At 30.6% G+C, this 27,331-nt stretch overlaps 1 protein-coding gene across 3 annotated transcripts in view; it reads right to left on the bottom strand.

The window, feature by feature from the left end:
- The window catches only part of LOC142321353 (uncharacterized), a 132,761-nt gene that overhangs the window by 6,323 nt on the left and 99,107 nt on the right, over positions 1-27,331 (bottom strand). For all 3 annotated transcript variants that reach the window (XM_075359369.1, XM_075359370.1, XM_075359371.1), the window contains exons 17-19: positions 26,820-27,101; positions 22,879-23,052; positions 18,363-18,392 (exon numbers count right to left, since the gene is read on the bottom strand). In XM_075359369.1, the coding sequence (XP_075215484.1) occupies positions 18,363-18,392; positions 22,879-23,052; positions 26,820-27,101 (486 nt within the window). The remainder of the gene's footprint in view (positions 1-18,362; positions 18,393-22,878; positions 23,053-26,819; positions 27,102-27,331) is intronic.

Raw genomic sequence — 27,331 nt, 5'->3', positions numbered from 1 at the left:
AAATTAAAATTATAAATGTAGTTTGATTAAATTTCATTTAAAATATCTCACAATTTTAAAAAGTAAATAACCAGCAGGTTATAATATATACCCTTCAGTCTAAAGAAGAACCTAACACTGAATGCAATGAAGCTGAATAGTTGATAATTTCAGAAATTCAAACATATTCTAGCCTTATTAAGTTCCTAATAATTCACTGAGACAGGTACTATCTAATCCCTAAGATTTTATAAGATGAAACATCAAGCACCCATCCCACGACAGAATTCCATTTTCATAAATGTTTACTTATTAGTTTCTGCTCTACAACACATGTACTCTTAACTATCTATGGAAACATTTTTTTATCGCTAAAAGTAATATAAAATAATATTTTGATTCCATATGTTGGTTTATGGATCTACTGGAGAATGAATGTAAAAAGAAAATAGTGTTTATTGTATGCTGATCTCTTGATAGATTGGTATTGTCTTAGCTTTTCATGCACGGGTCACAAGTTCCAGTCAGGCAGGGCATTTTTCATATGCTAAAAAATTTCATTTCCAAATTCCCATGTACAAGTTCAAAAAGCTTCTGTGGTGAATTCATTAAAACAAAAAAAAAAACTTTTTAAATGTTTTATTGAATATAATTAATTTTTTTTTATAAAATAGTTTTCCAAAATTAATAAATAATTTTAGCTTTTTCTGGAAAAATTATTTTTATTTTACGCGTATGAATGTAAAAAATAAATTATATGTAACTGCAAATATTGATACTGAAGATCAAGTATGATTTGGTGAACCAAAAAAAATTCAAAAGCATTTAATATAACAAAATATGAGATGGCATGGCAAGGGAAGGGTAAATGACCATGAAAATTTACTTCATCACAAGTTGTTCCATTAAAGCTTCTTTGGTAAGAATTACTGTATATACTGATTGACAAACAGGAGGAATTTGAGGAAAAAATTACAGACTAGAAGGCCTTTAATTTTTACAAAAGCCATTTTGTTTCTTTCAATGACTATTAAAAAAATTAATGTATATTAAATTATAAAATTTCAGAGATTTACAGAACTACAATAACAGAGCTGATAAAAAAATTACCATGGCATTCTTCCACATGTTTATCGAGATAGTCCCAGAAGCTAGTTTCTCGTACAGATAATTGAGCAACTCTTATATCACTGAAACTGGTTTAATGCTAAGCTAGTACGGCAGACAACTTTTTCCTTTCTCTGAAAGTAGTTGCATCATATTATGTTATATAAATGGAACAGCAAGATGTAGATGGGAGTGAGAGAGCAGATGTGTACTTGTACTTAATAAAAAGGGAGCATCCTCCTCATTAATTAGTTGTAAGAAGCACATTTATAGTGTGAATTTTACAGCAGCAAGAGCAATAAATTGAGCCTACAATAGGCAAACAAGCATAAATAAAGAGTACTCTTATAATAAATACAAGAGTAAAAGTTGGGTTTAGATGCTCGCCTATAAATCAACAAGCACTTGAAGACCTCCCAGATAGGAGATGTTGCTTGAGAAAAGTATTTTTATTACCTATCATGGACAAGTAGTGTTTCTGAAGCCACCGAATCACAGGATGATTCTAGTATTAAATTTGCAATCGCTCTTCAGAAATTGCAAACCCCTTTCCTTGTGATTGAAAGGAGTGGGTTTACTTTCATATCATTGGGGATTGTTTTTCTACGGTGTAGAAAGTATTTCTTTACATAAATGGGAAAGTGGCAAAATTAAGCCTTGCACAGTTGAATCACCTTGTAGGCATATTTATAATCCCTTCTGTAATAAAGTTTTTGCACTAAGTGCTAACTTAACAAACTTGATGATGCTTCAACGGCATTTCTGCAGTAAATTAAAAACATACCAAGGTGTCTGCCGGCCTCCGTGGCGCGAGTGGTAGTGTCTCGGCCTTTCATCCGGAGGTCCCGGGTTCGAATCCCGGTCAGGCATGGCATTTTTCACACACACTACAAATCATTCGTCTCATCCTCTGTACAGTAATGCTTAACTGCGGCCCCGGAGGTTAAAACCGAAAAAAGGTGTCTAGCAATGGACTGTACAAAGTCAGTTAAAATAACAGTCTATGGTATGCAATTCTCTGTTAAGACTTGTTTATCAAGAGATCAAGATATTTATTTTATATATGAACTTTAAAATTGACTATTTTAAAAATTATCTCAGATATGTTTAAAAGAACTTAAAAATGCATTTGCATTTCATGAGTGTTTATTCCAGACTAAAAAAAAAAAGAATGAGCTATACGATTATTATAATAAAGTAGCAAATAAAAATGCTTAAGAACTATTAAAAAAAAATCTGCAGCTACATGTGCAAGATGAGATGTAGGCCTTAAATAAAATAAATAGCCAACTTACCTTAACATTTTTGATTCTGCTTTTTAAGTCTTCAGTTCATAATTAAAATTCTATTTTGTTTACTGTTCAAGCAAAAAGGCTCTCTTCTTCAGTAAACACTTCTCATTTCTGGGTCAATTAGCTATGTATGTTACAGCGATTAAAATCCTAACAGAATTCTTGAAATCCAAAAAATTATTTAAGTTTGAAATGTACAATTATTGTGACTTTTGGTCTGATGACAGATATACATATATATGAATACATTTTTATATCTGAGCCGAGCCCAGCCCATCTTTTTGGCTGAGGAATAATTAATTTTGGATCCCACATAACATTGAAACTGTATACTTACAACCCTGAGCTTATACAATACCTGGAATGTTTTGGGGAGCATCATCATACAAAATCAGCATCATATTGCAAGGAATTAGGATAAAATATCAATAGTTTAAACCTTATTTAATCAACCGGTTCTCGTTTATCAACAAAAAATATGTTTGAAAGTTGAGGTATGTATTCAAATGCTGGAAGAATAGCAGCAGGTCTTTTATAGGTCTATAATGAGGGGCTATTGTTAACAGACATTGTAATATTATTACAAAGTCTAGAGAAGATGCTAATTTGCAAATGCTTGTTGATAGTGCTTATTATAGGTTATTGAACACTGCTGTAATGAATGTTTAAAAGAAAGAGATGTTTGATAATATTAATATGCATTATTATCAGTATATATATTCTCAAATGTCTCCATAACAATAAATGACAAGTAACCAATAAAAATAAATAAAAAGATGACAATAACAGATATATCATTTAACTCATAACCTGAAATAATATCCTGGAAGTTGTGGATTTGAAATACTATTAAAATGTCAATGGCTGAAGCCATGTTTAATAAGCTAGCCCCCATCCACCAATTAATTAAACTGGTGCAGTTTCACTGTTAGCACTTGTTAGTAGGTAATTTAAAAAAAAAAACCCTTCAACAATTTAGACTATTTTTCTACTTTAACATTAGGAATATCAATTTTTTAAATTCTAAAATAGATGATTATTGTTGTTATGATAAACATTAAACTTATGTGAATTTCTAATTAATATGAGTTATGAGTAAGTGTAAATATTCTACTTTACGCAGTACAAAACTTAAAACTCATAAAATGAAATTTAATAAACAACCTTTATCCAACATAAAAACTATTGTAATTGTTTATATTTCATGTTCGATATGTTTTCTCATAATTCAAATTCGCTTCAACCGACAGCACTTTCAAGGATCCTGAACATGAATATAAAATAATCTATTTGTGGTCACGGTCCAACAAACATTAAATATTCAAACAATAGATACTGGTGTACTCTTTATAACATGTGTTCTTAGATGATGAGAAGAATATATCTGAGACACACAAAAATGTTCCTAATATAAAAGATTTCTTATTAAAATACTCATTTGCTTGTTATATACTTCCTCTGCATTTTGTATACTAATTAAACACGGGAAAGAAATTTAATAATAAAGGTGTAGGAATCTGCAGACTTTGAAAAGGTAATTTTGTGACTTTTCAAAATAATTATCAATTCATTTAAATCAGACAGCAGAGAAAATTATTTTATATTATTGGACTACAAATATGTTATGAAATTTTACAGCGTTTAAACCAATACTAATAATAGTTAGTAATATAGCTAGGCAAATAATTTGTAAGAAACGACTGCATTGTGTTTACAGGAAACTTGCCTTTAAAAGCACAAATACTGACCTGAATTTTGCACACCACACTTTCTATAAGACCAGAAACAGAAAAAGTGGCTGATAGGCAAGAATTAAGTTGACAGTCTGATGCGTAATTTCACAAAAAATAAGTGGAGTATTATATGCTGTAAAGACAAATATAATGATTACATCATGTTACGTGATTAGAACAACTAAGTGAATAGTAATAAGCTTTCAATCAAAATAACAAAAACAAAATCCAACTTTTGACACCAACATTTTTTGGGACAAAAATTAACAACTGACAAAAGAATTATAAAACAAAATTAGAAATAAGTAAATGGTGAGATTAGTTGACACAATTTAAGAAATTACAGTTATGAGATGAGACTGTGTGCTTACGTAAGGCTGTGCACTTGTACATGCTAAATAACGTGTTGTAATTACAAGAGAAACTGGGAGTAGATCTATTGACATATAGATTCCATTCCTTATTTTTGTCGATAAGAACTTTCCATCACACAAAATAAATAGAATAGAATTTACAGTGTAAAAAACTGGTGCTGTATTAAATAAAAGCAATGAAACAACCACAAAAATGACTAAAGCAGCAAACTATCTACTATCATTTTCGATAGAAAGGTGGCCATGTATCCAAACTAAGCTACCAATTATGGGAGTCAATGAAAAAAACATTAAAATTAAATAATAATGGAAGTTAACATTTAAACTATTATTATTATTTTGCGTAATAAAAATTGAAAATAAATTTTAAAGTAAGATTTCTTAATAACTGCAATATTCTTGATTAAACTATCATCATTTGAAACTTTAACTCTTTCACTCATCGGTTGAATATTTTGTTTCTTCATGCATCCTATTTTTCTTACTCCAGTTATACATTTTGGGAAAGATTTCCTCATCGCATTTTACAACTCAAACTGCCTTTTTTCATGTTGTTATAACAGTAAAGATTTTACCTAAGTATCAAATCTGTACACAGAACTTGGGGCAGGTTAATAACAAACTGAATATTTCTTTGTGGAAAACCTATTTCATAGGCGAGTATTATAGTAGAACATAAACAATAATATTTAATAAAACAAAAAGTAGGTCAGAGATAGTACAACAAGATAAGACTACGTTTTAACTATTTGAGTGCACCCATGTTAATTTTAAGTCATTCGCATCCACCTACCTCTGATCACCACATTTCTTCTACTTCAGTAGCCAGAAATCTAACATTAACATATTTTCATAACTTAAAGGGAGTATCATACATTATTTCACTAATAAAAACCCGCAGACATTAGTGATTTACTGAAATTGGCTTATATATATTGTCGACTGAGTTTTTTAATTTAAATATTAAATAATAGAATACTACTGAATTTTGAGAATATGAAAAAATTAATTTTTTCTTCTTTATAAATAATCATTATTGTAGCATTCAAATGATAGTCAAAACAGAATTAGTTGAATATTAAAATGAGTTCAACCAGGTAGAAACTGCGTAAAACAAATTTTAAGTCCATTTTATAATACAGAAAGTTAGTACTGTGGAATTATTAGTTATTTTTGTGAAATTCAAAAAGGCAAACGATTCATTCAATACATAGAGAACTTCTTGTTAAAATATTTAAAGAATTTAAGATTAATAATAAAATTGTAAACACTATAAACATTGACAGAATCATATTCAAAAGTTTAATAGAATTTCCACACAATTTGCTATATAAAAACTGGATGAGACAAGGCGATGTCTCTCACTAATACTGTTGAGTGATATCTGGTATAAAACCATTCATTGATGCTAACAGACTCATAGGACTGACACATACTGATAGTCTATTATGTATGTTTTAGCCAGTGACAGGCATATCTTGTACACAGAGTACAGTAATTTAAGTACGATTTTCCTAAAATTTTTCCTTTTCTCCATATACCCATTAATTTTTATTTACTTTGGTGAATGCTGCAAATAACTACCCTAGCCAAATAGATATTTAACACATTAAGGAATAAGACTAATAGCAAAGGTAAAATTACATAGGATGAAATTATCTTACTGTTATCTACTCTTTCAATATGTCAAGTTGCATGTATGTAAAATAGTGGTGGTGTTTCAAACAGTCATAGTTATGGAATAAAGCAAAGACAAGATAAAGATGTCAAAATAGTGTTCAAGCGTGATATATAAACAAATTATATAACCAGCACACGCATACTGTTGTTACAAGCTCAATAGCTCAAGTTCATTAGTCATCATATTACAATCCAGAGAAAGGTTCAGTGTGTTTGGGTATGGATCACTAAGTTTGAGTTCAGACAGCTGTGTGTTCAATGAAAAGCTACCACAATGAAAATAACATTTACAGATGAGACAAACCTCAGAGAAACGGCAACATACTGAAACAGTTATGCACAGGATAGCCATCAGTGTCTAAGCCCACTGAAGGTGTGTGACCAAGTATTTTTATAGCCTGAAAAAAATCAGAGCAGAAGTGTTCTGTAGAGTTGGGGATACTGAAAACAACTGTTTACAACATTCTAAAAATCAACTGCTCCTGACCAGTAATAAAATTTATGCAGGACAAAATTAAACAATTTGAATTCACTACAAATTTCTGGAGAAAATAGATCATAATGTGGAGTTTTCAAATGAGTTTATTTTCAGTAATGAAGGTATGTTTCATGTTTCCAAACAAATACCCACTAGCATAACGTTCAAATATGATGTACAGAACCTTCACATACAATTACGAATCATCAACATGATGTTAATCAGCAAAAAAGTTAATGTGTGTTAATCAGAAGGGTGGATAGTCTGGCCTACATGGTTTCTAGATTTTCCTGCATAAATTTATGAGGTTATGTAAAGTTACATGTGGTGTCTGCTCAAATAAAAAATTTGGGTGATTCTGGACAATGATCTCTGAAGCTGTTTTTATCAATCGCATTGGATGTTCTCTGTAATACATAGTAAGAGGTAGAAAATAATCTTGAAATCTGCAGGACTCTACAAGAGCACATATCAAAATTTACTAAATAAGTAAATTGATTCCTGAAGTAATGTTTCTCAACCTGTGGTGCATGTCCCCCTAGGGGACATGATAACACCAAATGGGGGGCACGAGCATATAAAAAAAAATATTAAAAAATTCATTAATTTACTGAAAGGAAAGCAAAAAAAAAAAATATTCTGATATAATAAATAATACACACATGTGCACTGATATAATACACTTAGCCATAAATTAAAATCCAGTTTAATAATTATTAGCGACTCCCTTGAGCCTGTATTGCAGAAAAATGATTTTCGAAGGTATATTTTTAAAATAGTTCTTTTTCTGTATTTAGCTGAGATCTATATTCTGTCTTCAAAGCAGCCACAGCAGAAAATCTGGTTTCGCAAATGTAGGATATTGAAAACTGTAATAGTATACGAAATGCTCTTGTTTTCAGTGCAGAAAACTCATCATCCATCCCTGCCCAAAATTCAAAAAAGTGATTTATTACTAAATTGTCTTTTGATTTCACGTGCCGTTAAGTCTATGAAGATTTCTTCTTTGACAGTTGAGAACCCTTCGAGAATAATTTGAAATGGATCCCTAACCCGCTTGTATCATGCTACTAAGTTATCAGCAAGAAAATACTTTTTAAAATTTTTTGCTAGTGTGGTTTAACGATTTTCAACAGTTACAAAAACAACTTTCACAGGTTTTTTGCTTTAAATTTCTGCTCCACGATTCCAATTTTCTACAAAAAGCATTAACTTTATCCCCGGTATACAACATATGTGTATTTGCTCCTTGGGGTTGGAGATTCAAGGCGTTTAATTTCTCGAATATGTGACTAAGTAGGTCAATTCCATCACAAATAAACCAACTCAAAACTCCTTGGCTTCCAACTCCGGTTGGAAGCCAAGGAGTTGTAATTGCCTTTTTTCTAGAAAAAAGGCAATTTCTCACGTGATAAACATCTTGCGTCACAATAAAATAGTAACCACTAAATGTACTGCACTCATGTCTTTACAAAGCGGAGAAAAGATTTTTGATTTTAGGGGTCTCATTTTTATATAATTTACTACAGTTAGCACAATATTCAGATCAAGACTCATTTCTTTGGAAGCCAGAGCTTCTCTGTGGATCATGCAAAGTGTCCAGACACGCTGTGCAGATTTTTGTTTCACAAGTGCTTGTATACTTTGGAATCTTTTGAACATTGAACGAGCACCATTGGTACATATTCCACTCTCTGTTTGCCTTGTTTATAAAATCATTTAAGATAGAAAATAATTTGAGTGCAGTTGCTCAGAGTTCTATTGGTTTGTAGAAAAGTAGTTATTTTTACTGCTGATATACAATCGTAAAATCAAACATAGGCAATGAAATGAGCATCTTTATTACTATCTGTTGCATCATCAAGCTGAATTGAAAACAATTTGTCACGCAACTTTCCGAAAAGCTTCAGCTTCAGCTATATCACCGACTCGACAGACAACAGTATCGGTTGATGGACTGCAATTGTTTCACAAAATTATCTCCAAACATAGTTTCTACAATCTCAATTGCAGCTGGCAAAATATGATCTTCACAGATAGTGTAAGGTTTCTTTTTATCCGGCTATTTTATTTGAAACTTTGTAAGAGGCAAATAAAGTATTTTAATTAACAAAGATTTTTAAAACTGATATTTGCTTTTCAAATAATTCTTGGGGTTTTTTAACTTACTCACTGTGAAGCATTTCCATTTCCAAATGTTTAAGTTTATTATGTTTTTGAGCAAATAACACACAGGGGCCTTTCTTCTTCATTAACTCCAGTACTAAGTATTTTTGAGAATAAACCACACTCACTATCGTCTAATGCTTGCTTGCGTCCACTTAACACACAAATTACAACATACACATTCACAATAGATTCAATAATGACGGAAGGATCAACTAAACTGAGACCGGCTGGAACTGAATGAGGCGCAGAATTTATACATGTCTGCGCAGACGTTCCAGAATGTTTGAGACAAACTGGAACTTCTCATGAAGCCGCGAGAATGTCCGACTTGGTGGATGTAAGACAGAGAGCAATACAGGTATCGATTCTGATTTTGTCAATAGAGTGGATCGACGTTACCAAATATCAATAAATTTATTTATTCTTGGTAATTTGTAATTAAGGTCGTAGTGTAGCTTTAGGGTCCAAATACTCAATATACATAAATACTGTATGAGAGTGAAGCGCGATGAAAAATATGATTGAAAATTGGGTCGCAAATACTGAAAGGTTGGGAAACGCTGCCCTGAAGAGTTTCTCTTCATTTTGATGCTGTCATGCTTTGTTCCAAAACTGTGTTTAATAAAAACCCCCCACTGTTATTTTAAAGATGCTGTACAATACTGTCCTGAGAATCACTTGTTTTTATTATTAACTATTACTATACAGACCTAACACAATGAGAAAATCAAATTTCAGATCGCTTATTATTATATAAACATAATGAACAATAAAATATTTACTTTCAAACTTCAGAACCTTGCTTAGTTACCGACAGTACTTTTTATTCAAGGATAAGCAACAAATTTTTGACTAACAAAAATTATTGTTCAAATCTTTTATGGATACAATTTTCACTAAAAATCAATATCATGCAAATATACATTATAAATCTAGTTTACTCTTCAGGTTTGTATAATTCTTTTAAGCAGAACATAATTTCATAATGCTTTCATAATTTTGAACAGTTCAAAATACTACTGACACTCCATTAAAAAATTAATCAGTTAAATTTTAAAAGCATTCTAGATTTTGTAAGTCCAAACAACACTTCGATATCAGTCATTTATTTATATAGAAGTAACAATCTGTTTATAGTTCAGGAGTTTGATCCACCTACAACATTGTAAATGATGTTAACTGTAAAAAATAATATTTTCAAAATCAGTACAGTTAACATCATTTACAATGATTTATTTCTATATAAATAATTTTGAAAATATTATTCTTTAGATCCCATATCTTTTTCAGAAATCTCAAAATGAGTAATAGAATATTAACACAACTTTGGTCAGAACCATATAGAATTTTATATATATAAAAGAAAGTTTTGAGATTTAGAAAAAAATTAAGTGTTCGGTACAAAATTTTTCTAATAAGCATCCTTTTAAAATAAAACAGACTTAACTAACATTTATTTAACTAACACTTTATCAAACTCTACATATATATCAATATGTTGTAGAAAACATACACCTTTGTATCCTAACTCGATAATTAAATTATTGCAAAATTTTTAAGTAAATGTCTCAACTATCTTCAAATGTTAGACATTCCTTCATTATAAAACAATACCCTCCCTTCTACCAAGACGACCAAATGACCTGGATTCCACATCAAATTAGAACACTGATGATTTCTTCATATTAAAAAAGTAACTTTGGCTAAGATTTGATTATCCGGCGATAAAAATTTCTTCAGAAACCATAAATCTGTAACTTCTTCAGTTAGAATCCTTAATAATAAATAACCTTAGTATCATACATATTAGAATATAAAAGACCGCTTTCTTCCAGTTTTTAATAATTCTGAAACAATCTGGTAAAATAATTCTGTATACAGGTATACATGTAAAAAAAAAGAAAAGTAAATACGAAGGTTTGTTAAAATTAAAAAATACTGAACATTTTAAATTATACACTAAGGTCTGCAGATGGCGTGCTCCAGATACCATGAACACCTAGCTGCATATCTTGGGAACATATTGCCTTTTACTGGGTTCCGATCTATGTTGTTGAGTAACTACCAATTGAGTGAGTGAGGAGGTCATGCATAAGCTGCTCATCAGATTAGTGGAAAAGCAAAAATGAAGAAGTTGGAGGAACAAAGCATCTGTGTGAAATTTTGCAGAAAACTTTCACGAAGACATTCCAAATAGTTAACGAAGAATACAAGAAGCTTTTGCATGAACCAAATGCAGTACTACAATTGGTTTAAGCGTTCTAAGGAGGGTAGAAGTTTGGTTGCTGAAGATCCAAGGACTGGACAAGCTTCCATGTCAACAGACAACCAACATGTTCAGAGTATACGCTGTAATTCATCACAATCGTTTAAGAAGCTGGCGTACTGTAGGATCTTGCAATCAAATCCTGACTGAAAAACTTACAAATGCATTGTTTCAGTGTAAAATTTGTGCCGTGTTTGTTGACAATGATAAGACGCAGAAGTCTGTTAGCAATGGCTTGCAAATGTAAATGCGTATGACTCCTCAATGATTTTTCCTCCTTGATATTTCCATAGACTCCTCCTTTTTCACTAATCTAATGAGCAGCTTATGCATGACCTCACTCAATCGGTAGTTATTCTACAACTAATGTATAAGACAGAACCCAATAAAAGACAAACTTATGTATAAGACAGAACCCAATAAAAGGCAATAATTACCAAGATAAGCACGCCATCTGCAGACTGGCATTCACTTCATATTTTCTTAAAGCATATGCAGTTAATAAATTTAAGAGAAATATTCTACACCAAATTTTTTTAAAAAAAATTAATACGTGCAGTAACCAAAAAGGGAAAATTTATGTGTTGTAAGAGTCTGCTTAAATTAAAAAAAAGGATTTCGAAAAGTAAATAAAATATGAACTTACTGATTCTTTAACCCACTAACTGCTGGACATGAACATAACACAACCTAAATAAGCCCTTTATTTTATTCATTATTAAGTATATAAAGATAGAAATATTATTTTATCAACAAAAAATCAATTGCAACGCGGGAATAAAATGGTTCATTTACACACCTTTGGCAAAAGGTAAAAATGAAATGTCATTTTCTGAAAAATATAGTAAGAAAACATATGAACAATTTAATAAACTATTTATTTTATGGAAAAAAAATTGAAAATTGTAAGGCTTTTGCACAGCTTACATCTTTATCTAGTTTTTTTTCACACGGTCTGAAATAATGTGCCCTATTTGATCATAACATCTAGCCAACTGTTGGATGCCATCGGTGATGAAGGAAAAATATCTTCAATTTTTTCGTTCATTCTTAGCAATGCAAGCAAGGTATTTCTTTACTCTTTATCAGTGATAATACAAGATAAGATCTAAAATCAATTTGACTGTTACTTGACTATTACTTGCAAGTTTGTATATTTTCCATGAATTTACTATAATAGACTATTATAACTTTTATTTTATAATTTTTATATACTATAATTTTTTTTCACGCACTCAAATTATATAATTCAATTATATAAATTTCTACATACCAATGTTATGTAGAATCAACACCACCCATACTTTTAGTATATTCTGTTATCATTAATGGGAGAGCAATCATGGTGTCTTTTCTTTCTTTTTTAGCTGCATCTTTTCATATTTGACAATGAATATACGCCTTGTGGTTACTGGCAATTGTCACCACTTCACTATCATTCCATCTACCATTACTTTTTTTTTTCAGGTATTCCTTCAGAGGATGAAATAAAATAGCAATCTGTAGCATGTGAAAGAAGTACCATGTCTGACTGGGATTCAAACCTGGGACCTCCGGATGAAGGTCACACCACAGAGTAGTAACTGTGAAATTTGTTTTTTCATTAAATGTACATCTATTAATTTTCTGTAATTCTCTAGAACTGTTTAATGAGCAATTAGGAAGCCTATTTTCTCTAACAGTGCCAATCGCAAAATATCTTTTTTCATTCAGTAAATTAAATGGATCACATAAAGAAATAAAAATTAAAAAAAAAAATTCTATGCTAATTAGGATTGCATACAATATTTAAACAAATCTAGTACTACCTGTATCTCGGAGACAATTTTCAGAACTATACAAACACCAAAGCTTAAATCTACATCAAATTGATAAATATTTTTACCGAATGCCTACCAAAATATGGCTAGATAAATAATAAGAAAAAACACAAAGTTGTAAATTCCTTCTGTTGCCTTCATTGAAAAATGACAGTTTGCGAATTATCTTGCTTGTCAAGTAATTTGTTAATCGTAAAGTGTTACATTGAATTTCGCACTATTTCAAGACCTTTATCTTCATCCTTACCCCAATACCTATCATTAAACCAGTTATTAAAATTGCATCAAATTTTTTACTAAAGCAATATTTAAGGCAAAATCATCATGATTATTATCAAACTGCATATTTCATATTTGGTACTAAATTCTAAAATCATATTCAGTAATTCATTTCATTAAAGGATAACTATTTTAAGGAGCAATTTTCCTGCCAGTTTATTCTCTATAACCTCTATTCATCTTCTTTTTTCTACTGAAATTGGCAATTTTTCATCAAAATGTTTTTTTTAGGTTTACAGTTTTTTGAACATCAATGTCTTTCTGAATCTCAAGTTTAGGTGAAATATAAGAACCATCAATATCAGTCGCTTGTAAAATATTATCTACTTCTTCTAAAATGACTGAACACACTCTTAAAATCTGAACATTTTATAAAATAATGACACAAAAGTTATTATTTATAACATAAGAAATATTGTAACATAAGAGTAACACGCTGCTTGCCTAGCGAGCGATTCATCACTCCATAAGCCAAAGGTGTGTCATCGCACCATTATTTTTAACATTATCAGTTTTCAAAATAATTTTTTTCAAACTTAAATAAGCGAATAAAATAGAAATATTATTTTTAACAAGCACATCACACTTAAGTTGATGTGATCACACTTAAGAAGTTGCTTCTTCTTAACAGGTAAGAAAATAAAGGCAAATTATACAAAGTGCAAAATTAATCTGTTTACAGTTTGTCTAATGCTTGTTTATGTAATGCACCATTGGCTGTTAAATTGATTAAAATTACATTCACTTATCTGACACAATTTTTTTTTTTTAATTTGTAAAATAAAATAAACTAACTTTCTTTGTGAGCTTTAAATATATATGCAAAATTAATTAAAAAATAAAACGAATATATACATAATTATGAAATATTTACTAATTTTAATTCATTATTAAGTGAAATAATTGCAATAAAACTTACCCAATTATAGGTTAATAAAAGTATATAAGTTAGTTTTGAGTAATATTATAAAAATGAGTGGCAATAAACAAACAGCTAGAAGAAAAGAGATACTCAGAAATATTTCCATCTCCCTAAATTTTCAGAAAAAAAATCTACTTTCTAAAATAACGGTGAATATAATTTGTTTTTACTAAAGGCAGAAGGCAAGTCAAAACAAAAAAATTATAATTATTGATAAAATATGAAAACTTGTCTCATATTGATGCTTGGAGAGGTAGAAACCCCTACTATAATATCTGTAAACCTGTGGTATGCATTGTTATTGCTGTCATTCTTTCCCAAATCTGAAGTTACTCCACGCCTTGTCATAACACTACTGATATGCGAGGTAGATTACTATTTGCATGTTGTAGATTACACATGCAGAACAACTGTTACAACCATAATATAAAAAATGTATTTAATTTATCAGCAATTTTAAGGCGAAATCTAATAATGAAGATCAAAATAATTACTAATACTTAAAACTGCAAAAAACTGCTTAAAACGTATGTCAAAGAGCTCATATTTATAAGGGTAGTCTCAAAAGTAAGTTACACTATTTTTAAAAGAAATCAAAACGTTCAAATCAAAGTACATTTAACAGTTATTTTTCATAGGTATTTTTGGTACCAGTTTTTTTTAATCTAGTGTCAAATCACTCTACTTCCAAACATCTTTCCACTTCTTGGAAGCGGAAGCAAGATGTTGCTTCAGCTGCAGAAAACTGTGGAAGTTGCTCGGTGCAAGGTCAGAAGAGTAAGGTGGATGACCGAAAATATCCCTGCTGAAACCGGGCTTGAGTCTCACGTGCAGCATGTGGGCGAGCGTGGAACAAAAAAACCATGCTTAACTTTCCCCTCCTTTTGTTTGAATTGTCCTCTTGAGGTTTTTCAACACTTCATAACGAGCAGCTTTGATTGCAGTCCCATGGTCCCAAAAACAATCCCTTGGCATCCCAAAAGATCGTTGCCATGACCTACTGGATTACACAACTTTTGTCTTTTTTGGCATTGGCTCATCCTTTCCTTCCCGTGCCATATTCTGTCTTTTGAATTTGGGGGTCCAGTGATGGATCCATGTCTCGTCCCCAGCCACTATTCGGTTGAATAAACAGTCTCCTTCATCTTCAAAAAACTGCAAAAATTGCAATGCGGCGTCAACTCTCTGCTCTTTGTGTTGAAAGCAGGTGTGTGGAACCCATCTTGCACACGCTTTTGATAGAAGCAGATCCTCAGAAATGATCCTGTGAAGTATTACACAGCTTATTTCAATATTCGGAGGAAGTTGAGAAAATCAGGCATATTGGTGGCCATGACCCTTTGGACCTTGTCGACAACAGACAACATTTAGGGAGAGTCAGCTGCTTCATTGTTCATAGTATAATGTTGTTCTCCCTCCGATGAATGATTGACGAGGCCAACCGTTGGCCTTGATATGTCTTCATACATACTGCACAACTTGCGATGAATTTCAGTCACACTTTTATTTTTTGCCGTAAATAAAAAATCAAGTAACAGCTTGAAATTCACAATGAGCAGTAGAACAAATGGTGTCTCCATGGTTGTTGGTACGTGGCTGGCTGAGCAGGAAAGCTGGACACATAGAAATTTTACAGTGCTGCCACTACATTCAGACAAAAGTTTCCTGTGATTCCCCTGGACTTTTCCCCGCCTATCATGCAGATTTAAATTAAAAAAATAGTGTAACTTACGTTTTAGATGCCCTTTCATGTATTATTAGATGCATTAAAGTACACTTCCTATAAGCAGCAAGATTTAAGGCATATAGCAGGCAGCATTAAAATACTGAAAATTAAAATGCTTTAATCATAAACAAACAGTAACATTACTGAAGCACTGAATGAGCAAAATAATCAACGGTTTCTTAACCAACACACTAATATAACTAATTTCACTTCCAAACTATAATAAATAAACTATATTTCCACTTCCACATTAAACTATATGTTTTATACACCAAATTAACTGAAGGAAAAAATTCTTAATTTAAGAGCTAAGGACGTACTATGCTGAACAATAGTACTTGCAGTAATGTTTTTTGCTTCCTTTACAAATGAGATATTACTTGCATATTATTTCATTATATTAGCACAGCACAGTACGTATTAATACAAAAACGACTGCAAGAAGCAACTTCTGCTTCAGACAGTTTCTTATAATAAATTTCAAAAGAGTTCTTTGCGATGTGAAATTATTTTTTTACGTACTTACTTATCTCTTCTGCCTCTTACCATAATCCTGTGGTGCTAATGCATTGCTAAATTTCCCTTGTACCCTTTTCTTTATATATAAACATTGATTTTTATGAATGTTTTGAAATAGCACAATTTATGTTATAATAAAATCTAGCGTAATTGATAAATTATGCTAACATATGAATATTTATAACACTTGTTGACCAGGTGTATCTCATGAATGCATTTATAGAAAAATGTTTCTTAAACTTAAACATATGAAAGCTTTTAAGCTGTAAATAATGTTTTATTTTAGTAATCAATAACCTACAGTTATCGATTACTTTTTTACTCCTTTTTTTCTTCTAAAACTAACGATGTTTATCTAATATGCTGATTTTAGATGCGCATTATTTAAACAAATATATTCAACTATATACTTTTTATCGGATTAAAAAAAAAGGAAATAAATGTACCTCAGGCATTCGTTAAGTTCAACTCTTTGTGCCGTCACTTGATTCATATTATTATATTTGTACATCCTCAGCCATGGATATTCTAACCCGATGATTATTAAACACAATCGCATCAAATAATTCACTAAAACTTTCCTTCATAATTTTATAAATATTTGATCATATCTTCTTTAAAATACATCCGAGGGATAAATCTACTTTATAATTTATAAACTAAATCCTAATAATAATATAACAAATTCCAGTCATCAGGTTAAATTGTTTCGGTCAAAAAAAATCAACTGTCCGCTCCAAATATTATCATCATTAAACCCTAAATGTAATATAAATTTTTTTAACTTTCTCAGATGAAAAACTTAAAGATGCCCTACTAATAGACTGAACCCGCATAACAAAATGAAATTGCTTCCGATCAAGAGCAATTTCTGTTAGAAATTTAAATGAAATGACTACAGATATACACTTTTTAACAATATTAGACTTCAGACAAACTTTCACAAATGCTTTTTCATTTCACTTTTTCCAACATGCAAAACATAAAGTTGCAATACAGTTTGACCAACTGCATTTGCAAGAAGGTAAGTTACCTTAAGTATGTGTCGAGATATTAAGACGATAGTTAAAAGTTCTTCAAAGAGCAAATAATTATTGTTAACAATGATTGGGCGAGAGATCAACCTTTGCCTGCCTATAAATATTAACGTAATAAAAACAATGACAACTAATACATAACATAAAAATTACACTATGTGGTTCTCAAACATATAAGAAAAAAGATTTTCAAAATATACACCATAAACTAGGAAAGACGGTTACTGTAACAAATAATTGGTAATCTGTAAATATAATTATCAAGTCGATGTTATAATCTACTTAAAAGATTTATATTTGAGAACCACTAGCGTGATATATTTTTTCAATAAAACATAGAAGTAATAAAAGCAGATCAAAATATAAAATAAATAGATCGAATACCATTTTCAGTTTATGCATGAAGATAAAATAAAAACACAAAATTTGATGATAAATATATATTTAAAAAATAATACAATATTAACACAAAGAGAATAAAGATTTAAAGAATCTAAGAATAATTAAGCAATAATGTGGCAGCAACAAACGTTACATCACAAATCTAAGGGTTTCTATAAACATTAATTTACAATAAGAGAAATAATAAAAAGAAATCTCTATCTTTTGTTAAAATAATAAAATACATTTTCTTTTTTTATAAATTTTTATTATCGATTACTTAAGATTTAAAACTAAAAGAAAAAACAAATCTAACTGTTATTATATAATTTACAAGATTTAATAAAGAAATGACAAATATAAATAAAAATCGCGATATTGTATGCATGTTAGTATAAGTACTTGTATATTTTAAGTTACAAGTTCAATCATAATAAATAATATCAATTATTAATTAATTCATGGATAAACTGAACAGGCATTAAACTGATGGATGATATCATCTACATCAACAACTTAACAGACACCAAAATCATCTCTTAAAAGACATCACATGAGACATCTGACATCAGATCATTGTTAATCTCTGATTGTACTAACCGTACGTCGTCCTTGGTTTCTCATTTCTATCTGTAAACACAAAAAATAAACAAACATTAAACAGTTTCAATTTCATTTATTACTTTTAAATTAAATTTAGTCGAATAGATAATTTACTTAAAGTACCTGTCGACTAAATAATGTAATGTAATAATATTTTGTATATTAAGCACTAAATGATTAATAATCATTTAGCCTGAGCTAGCAGTTTTATTTATTCCACATTGAATTTTTAAAAATTTATTATTAGGGTAAAGACCTAACAGAGTAGGTATTTCAGCCTAAAATTTATATGCGAGTGAAAAACTAAGATATACAAACAAATAGTATTATACAATGAGGTCATGTTAGATGGCTGAACGGACCAAAATTTACAGAACTGTAAAAATGAAAAAGTGAAGTAAAAACAAGAGGCAAATTATAATTTGAAGATATAATAAAATGCCATTATAAATACACTTTAAAAATTAAAAATCAAATACCAAATTAATAAAAAAAATGTTATTAAAGTCAAATAAATATTATCTTAAGATTTTAGGAACATAATAAGCAGTGTTTAGACTGCAACTCCTACTGCTTTTATAGATATGAGTAAGTACTCGCATTCGTGTGTACTCAAAGTATCTCTTTATTAAGTAAACGTAAATTCACTGTTACTAGTAGCCCTATTGGTGTAAGCTCTACTGGTGTGGTCACGACTATCAATAGTTAAACATGTCTTTAAAAATGTAAAACTTTTGATATTTTTCTTTTGCCTAGGTTTAATTTTAGTTAGAATATATAGTCTTTAATGGGAGTATTAATTAAAATTATTAATTGATAAACAACAAAGTATCCTGATAATTTTACATCCAGATAAGATTTTACTATACAGATAATTAGTAAATGCTTTTAAAACATTAGAAAAACGGTAGAAATGTACTTTCTACAATAAAATAATTGGTTCATAAATAAACATGATTTACAGTTCAAATACAACCTTTCATAACTTATCAGCTTTTTCTTAACACGTTGGCTGCTGCCATACGTAAGATAAATTGTAAGTTATTTATTATGCCAATATTGAAAAAATACAAAACAAACTTGGAATAACAACAAAAAAATGCTAGGATCACTGGTAATCCTCACGGCACACAAATGATAACTGTATTAACTGAATTGCCTTGAGGATCACTGGTGATCTTCACTTACAAAAGTATAAGTATTAATTTTTATTAGAGCCTTTACCTAACGATCCTTTACGTAATTTTATTACTGTAAACACAAATTTCTTACATAACTCGCACTTTGACGCAACTTTTTGTGCTACATCCCGACCTTTCTTGACAGCCTCTGCATAACAATCAATACACTTTCACCTTATTTTTCTGTTACTTGTCTCTTTCTGTAACAGTAGCGTGTGCTTTTCATTGGCTTGACGCTGTTGAATTTGTATTGACTGTGATTGAAGAGGATTTCCATGTCTTTCCATACCCAATACTTGCAATACCAGTTCTTCTAGAAATATAATTTGAATTTTCTTTGAGTAAAAGTGGTTGTAGATGAGCCAGGCGTTTTAACAACAGAGGTATTTAACAGTACTTTAAAAGCTATTTTGTGGTACCATCATACTGTTTTTCTGAGAAGGATCCGATCACTCAGATCAGATGATTAGGTACCTTATCCTATACCTTGCTCAGCTTTGTTATTAGCTAAGAGCTTTTGTACAACATTTCCAATACTATTACGATATCCTGTTTCAGCCTTCTGTAGGCCAAGTTTAGTTGAAAAAAAAGGTACGTCTCTTTTGTCCTTGTCGCTCAATTTTGCTACTACAATACTATTAGAGTTCTGTTTACAAACTATTTCTCCTTTTTTTAAAATTTTACTTCAATTACATCTTTTGTAAATGTTTTTGATTTTGACGTAGCGTGCCTAACAAATGCGTATGTTTTTGCAACAATGACTTTGCTTACTGTATTGATGTGTAATAGTCATCAACTATTATAATTCTCCCTTCAAGAAGGAATTTTTCTAATTTTAATACAATATCTTCTGTTAAACCAACCGTAGCTTTTTCTGACTTACCTGTATATACAGATAACTATATCATATAGCTTACAGAATTACACAATTTATATTCTTTAACCCACACTTGTGTTTTTTTTGTGGTAAATATTGTCTAAAGAAAAGTCTTCCCTAGAAAGGGTTAAGATTTGTCCAACAAATCTTATCTTATTTTACACAGTCTATCTTCTAAATGAGCTAATTCATTATCTTCAAAGTGAATAAATTTCAAAATTAATTGAAATCTGTTCCGGCTCATCACTTTAGGAGCAATAGAATTTCTATATAATGTTTGTACACCAATAGTCACTAATTTTTGGATATTTACCTATACCCATGTAAATTATTAATGCTAAAACCTTTTGTATTTCTTCTTCTGTTGTATTAATCCATTTACTATTTCTGTATGAACATTTTTGTTCTATTTCTTTCCATAACATTGACAAAATTTTTATTTGTTTGCATTACAATTAATTTTAGTATATCATTATCAACAAACCACAAGAACAGCGAGGCAGTTTTGTTGGGTCTTTTCCATGCATTTTCAACATCAGTTGTTATATCTGCTGGCCTATCTATTTCCTCTACTGGCATGACATTACCTACTTCTTTCAAGGTTTCATCATTATCGTACTCATTTTCAGAAATGAGTGACACAATCATTTTCAATACGATCAATATCTGGGTTATACTCTGAGCAAGATATAGAAAACGGTGATGAATCACCGCTGAAATCTCTAACAAAAATTGCTAATAACTCTGCGTTCAAGGTTATCTTAGTCCTATCCTTTCTGTTGCCATGACTGGTGCCTGGCTGAGAATCCATTATACAACCTTTGTGTACTTTAAAATTATCTTACCTTATAGATTATAAACCGATGCAAAAACAACTAATACTAAATGTGGATTGTCTCAGCATTTAAGTAATTAAATACACTAAATGAGGTCTCAACACAAGTAAATAAAGATATAAAAGTCTGCTTTTTATCAAATTATTATGTAATTTTATGGTTCGTATTATGAACTAAAACCCAGAAACTCAAATAAGGGCAAATATTATTAAAGAAAAAGCAAATTCTTCACTAAAGATGACCACCATAACACTCACATAAGCACAGTATAAAATACGCACAAAGTATTTTCAAGAACAGTCACTAAATGACACAGGCATGTAGATTCTATTATCAGCATTTTGAGAGATGTAGAAGACAGATTCAAAGCGTTTAAAACAGGTCATGCATTTCTATAACTCATTATAAAATTATATGAACCAAGAAATCGCTGTGGATCCTCACGGCCTCTCAGAAAAACTTTCTGAGGAACACGATATTCCTTATGGCAGTCAACATGTAACAATTATTCAATGAAACGGGCTAAAACTGTCTGATGTTTAACTCGGCATCCCTAATATAATAAATATAAACCGGTGAAATTTTTTTTTATTATTATCACCTGTTTTCTTTATTTCCAAAACATGTACCTTGGTAGAACAGCATATTATGATAATTTGTTTCTGAACATTCAAAATCTATGGATTTTGAATGTTTAACATGGATGTTAAAACAATACAAACAGTAAAAATTGTATTAACCATGCTAATTTTTAGTAAATGGATTGAAGGATTTAGACGGGGCAGAACAAGTATCACTGTGATTTTCATAATGAACCCTCAACTGATGCTTTGGAAAATTGTATTAATGATCTTATTTGCAAGGATGAATGCATAAAATATACATTCAACTATGTTAAGCTGCATTTCCACAAAACATGAAATTTGGTTCCAATGAGACAGTCTATAATATCCAGACACCTGAATTCACACTTCTATGAACTTAAATGAGTTTTTAGCTAAAAGTACTGAGTAGATCGTATAACTTAAGATAAATCTTGGATTCATCATTTGACCCGGAATCCAAACGTCAGGGTGTGGAATGGAAACATCCGAGTTTACTAGCCAAGAATAATTCAAAACTTACACATCAGCTGGTAAAGTGTTGCTAACTAAATACATAGGAAAAACTATATATAATCAACAGTAAGTACTATTGTGTCATGCTAGAAAATAAAGTGAAACCTACAACAAAGAAGAAATGTTCTGGTTCTCTCAAATAATGTAATTCATTTGCACGCTAACACCCATCCCCAAACCACTCAAAATATGGGAAGTCACTCAAATGTTTGGTCAGGAAGTGTATTCACATTCATCTTACAATCCTAATGTTTCACAATCAGAGTTTTTATTTGGTCTTCTCAAAGAGTTTTTACATAGCATCAAGTTCAGCGATAATGAGCAATTTGGACAAAGAATGGATCAGCCACAGATGGGCATAATTCTTTACCTCTGGAATAAGAAAGGTCTCAGAAAAACTGAACATGTGCCTAAATATATCCAGCGACTATTTGAAAAGTAGCATTAGTACAAATAAAACAGACTTTTTAACATGTTAGCTAATAATGCAGTACTACATACCTGATGCATTGGCTGCTGATGCATCATAGTAGTCGAGTGGTGTTGCTGATGAGGCATTCCTGAGAAGATAAGCTGAGGAGGATATACACTAGTCGGAGCAATTCCTGTGTTCTGGCTGCCTGTCATGTTGAAAGGTGGTGGAGTCCCGCTGTGGAAACCCTGTTTCTCATACGACTGTAAGAAAAATTATAATAATGTATATGTCAGAAAAAAAGAAATTTACAGTATACTTCTTATATTGCCGATTAAATAACGACGATAAAAAGAGATGAAACTTCATAAGACATGGTAATGTGACCTTATTGTAAAAATATTCATAATGCGATCGTACACAATAACACAGTTCTGATTTTATTTGAATGATCACTGATATTTAAAAACAAAAAACTATTTTCCCATATCTAAAAATGACTTGAGACTTATCAAATGTGTATATGTTTGTAGTTTTAAATATGAAGGGGGTGTAAACTGTACAAAATGTTGGTTAATTGTTTGTGAAAATAATGAAGTTCCATGATGAAACATTAATGGAATATTTTAATTTCATGCACTTTGCATGATCTTTCTTTAAAGGTTCATGTATGACCCATTCTAATATATTGTATGTAGTATTTCGTTATTGCAGATTCTAAATGATGCATTGGATCACAAGTTTAATTAAAGTAAACATTACTGTTGGTTTAACTTTATTTAGGATGTGTAAATTCCAATTTTTTTTCTGCTATTAATTTTTACAATGGTAAAAAAAATGTTCGTCATATTATTTAGATATTAAAATAAATTCAATGAAAAACCTTTACTATAAATGATTAATAACCGAACAAAATATTTTTAATGTAAGTGACTGAAAATTGTATTAAAATACAAAAATAAGCAGAAATAATGACATTTAGGAAAAATGTATTTCTAAGAGCCCAAATGTATGATCGAATGAGAGTTAGATGGCCTTGAAAGGTTGGATATTTGATACGTAAAAAAATCAAATTACAATCAAAAAGGCTAATCAACATTGGGTGTGGTTTCAGTATGCTGTTGGCAATATTTATTAGCAACACATGACCAAAGGGACCGATGTCATCTGAAAAATATTGAAAAGATTCTTTACCTTTAATTTTTCCTATAATGCAATTTGAGTATGTAAATCACAAAAATGTTTTACTTGTAGTTATAAATTGTGGTATTTTAATAATAATAAACTCGTCACTACTGAACAATGTTTTTCAATCCTAAGACTATCTCTTCATTTATTTTTAATCATAATTAAAACATATTAATATAGTAAAATAATATTTATTGTAAAAATAAAATTGAACATTGAACAATTAACAATAATAATAAAATTAGTTTCATTAATCGATCATAGATTATAAGTATAAAAAAACATTTCTCTTACTGTTGTATTAACTTATATAACTTAATTGTAAAAATTAACAACTACTTAACAGTTCGTGGTTTTATATCTAAATTTTTGATGATACAGGATTTACAAAAAAGAATATCAGGGTTTTTAAAGCTATTTAATATCTCTTAACTTTAACTAACAATAATCACAAATGAAATGAAAGAGTAACTCTTACAGTTTTTCCCTACAAGTGTTCAATGTGAGCACCTTTTGCCATGCAGCGTACACATCCAACCAATAGGAGAGTTCAATCTTGTGCCTCAAATCGGGTAATTAGTAGGTACTGGAGGTGCATATACAAGATCCTTCATATAACCCCCTAAAGGAAAAAAACATACAGGGTAGATGATCCGCTGACATTAGAAGCCACCACAAACAAGCTGTCTTTGGGCCTATGCTGACCAATCCAGCAGCCTAGGAAAACATCATTCAACAAATCCTGTACTTAAGTTTGCCAGAGAGGAGGTGCATGTTAACTTATAGCCAAATAAAATTCTCTGATTCATTTTGCAGTGAGGAAAAAACAATGTATCCAAATTAAGCAACTCGGTGTTACAGTTGCTTCAGAAAAAAATAACGACTTGTAAACTTGATATTGGGTTATCTACCGCACAGAAAACATTTGATTTTGAGGAGCCCTTTTTCAATGAATGAGCTCATGGGGATTTTCTGATCCCCCAAATACCAAAATTATGTGTATTAACTTTTCCATTAAAATGAATGTTGACTTGTCACTAAATACAACAAGATCAAGAAAGCTATCATCTTCATGTTGCAACATTTTGTTAGTGAAGTCAGAACACACAGTGTACTCTGTAAACTCAAGGCCTGCAACAGTTTAAAAAAAATATGGGGACAGATAAGTAAGTTTCCTTACAACATTCACACTGTCAGTTCATGGTCGGCATTCCTAACCAATTTTTCAGGATGTTACAGGAAAGACTGACTCACTGACAAGTTAATCATTTTCTTCAGAACCCTCAATCATCCCGTAAGCTTTCCTTTACACAGACATTTAGTCATTTCAGACTGATTATACCATCAACTAATGTTATAGCTTGCAATATCAGAATCACAACTTTCTACAGGATGCTCATTGTAACTACAAATTTACACTTTGTAAAGTGCAAAACAGAGAAGACTTTTTGCTAGCGGAGCTGTCAAGTGGAAAGATGGGAAATCAATCAACGCCATGCGGGCAACTAAAAACTATCCTTTTTAATCTTTGAAATCCCAATATTTTTTTTTTGTACATCCAGTACTTTGCTAAATGTTCTATTACCAAATTTAATAAACTACACTTGACAATTTTACTATTTGTAACTTGTTTTCTATATTTGTACTCTTAGTCTTGTAGACTGTTAGTAGTCTTCTTAATAAATAATTTTATACCGGTCAAGTCAGATTGAATCATCACTAGCGACTGTTGGATTCATGATGTTTTACTAGTATATAACCTTACTGGTTTCTGTATTTTTCAAATTTCTAAAAAAAACAGCAACTTCTTGGTTTAAAACACATTTTACATGGATTTAATTTATGCTTCTTATTTTCTTTGACCATTCCTTAATTTTGTGTGCATCTGATTTACAATTAATTCAGTCAAAAACTGACAAATACCTCAGTTGTGGTAATTTCAGAAAATGTAGATATATGCAACCACTAAGCTTTATATTCTACTAAGGAACATTTACATGATAATTAAAGTGACAGTGATCTAACTACTTGATCGAGGATCATCTATAATGTCAACAGAACCCTTTTAATCTTTGTCGTCTTTTTAACTGCAATTAATGATGATAGAAGGATATGAGAGTTATTAGGATGCATAAAAAAATTGAGATAATTTCCTAAATGAGCCTGATTGTGAAACAAATTTGAAAATTAATGAAAGCTGAAAATGACTGTAATTAAAATTCTTAAAAAGGCAATATACAACATGGAGTTACAAGAAATACATTAAAAATTTAATTATCATAAGAATAGTTTTTTAGTTTTAGTAGAAAAACTGTCATAACACAACAAATGTAAATACAGTAAACAGACACATTATGCATGTAAAAATAACCACATAAAAAACATTTAGTTTGTTTGCTAATTAAATACATCTCCCTAGTTCTTCTCTCTGCTGATCTTTTAACCTCGATTTTTTTTATTAAACCTACTTCTTAAATCCTGTATGTTCCTTGTATATTTACCTTACTAAGCTCCCTTTATTTACCAAATTAACTTTGGTAAATAAACGGTCATATACATCCCACAGCCTTTATTTTTCTTTACCTGAACTCTTCGTTTTCAATTTATATGAACCTTCACAATTTCTTCTTTAAGAGCACATTTTAGAAGTCTCTGCACTTTAACTTTGAACTTTCTTGTTGTCTCTTTTTGTTGATGGAAACTATTAATACTCCAGAAAAATAATTCAATTTTTTTATTTCTGTCGGTTTCTTTTTAATCCATAAATGCCTGTTTGATACTAAAAAGTAATATAAATTTAACGATTCTTCTTCAGCTGACAAATCAAAAAATATTAACTTACATTAACTTTCCCCAAAGTCCCGTGCGATTTGTTGTACATCAGGTCACTAGTCGTAGACGGATTTGTTCCAGTCGGTGTTCCGACACTGGTACCAGTCTTGTTCTGAGCCGGGGAAGCTGTATATCCAGTCCCTCCCGTCCCGACTTTCACAGCCGTATAATCAGCAGCACTTCCTGTCTCATAGCCTGATCCATAGCCTCCTGAACTGTAACCTCCAGGACCTTTAGCGTATTGGGCACTTGTTGAATTGCCATGACCGCTGGCCGTTGCTGTTGGGGCTACCTGTAATGAAAACAATTCTTACAATAAAGAATCTTTTTAACATTTCTTTTCATCATTATATATAGTGAAATCTCTGAAATGTACGTAGAACTGAAGCCAAACAATAAGCTCGATTTGAGATGTCAATAAATTAGAAAAGCTGTCGGAGAAAAACAGTTTGTTACAGTTCTATTTGATAAATGTTGATCTATAGCAATTTAATTGATATAGAGGTGAGGTAGATTACAGAC

This window comes from Lycorma delicatula, chromosome 3 (assembly GCF_047948215.1).
Source record: "Lycorma delicatula isolate Av1 chromosome 3, ASM4794821v1, whole genome shotgun sequence".
Classification (NCBI taxonomy): Eukaryota; Metazoa; Arthropoda; class Insecta; order Hemiptera; family Fulgoridae; genus Lycorma; species Lycorma delicatula.
Note: the sequence above shows the minus strand (reverse complement) of the source record. Positions and strands in the feature narration are given on the sequence as shown.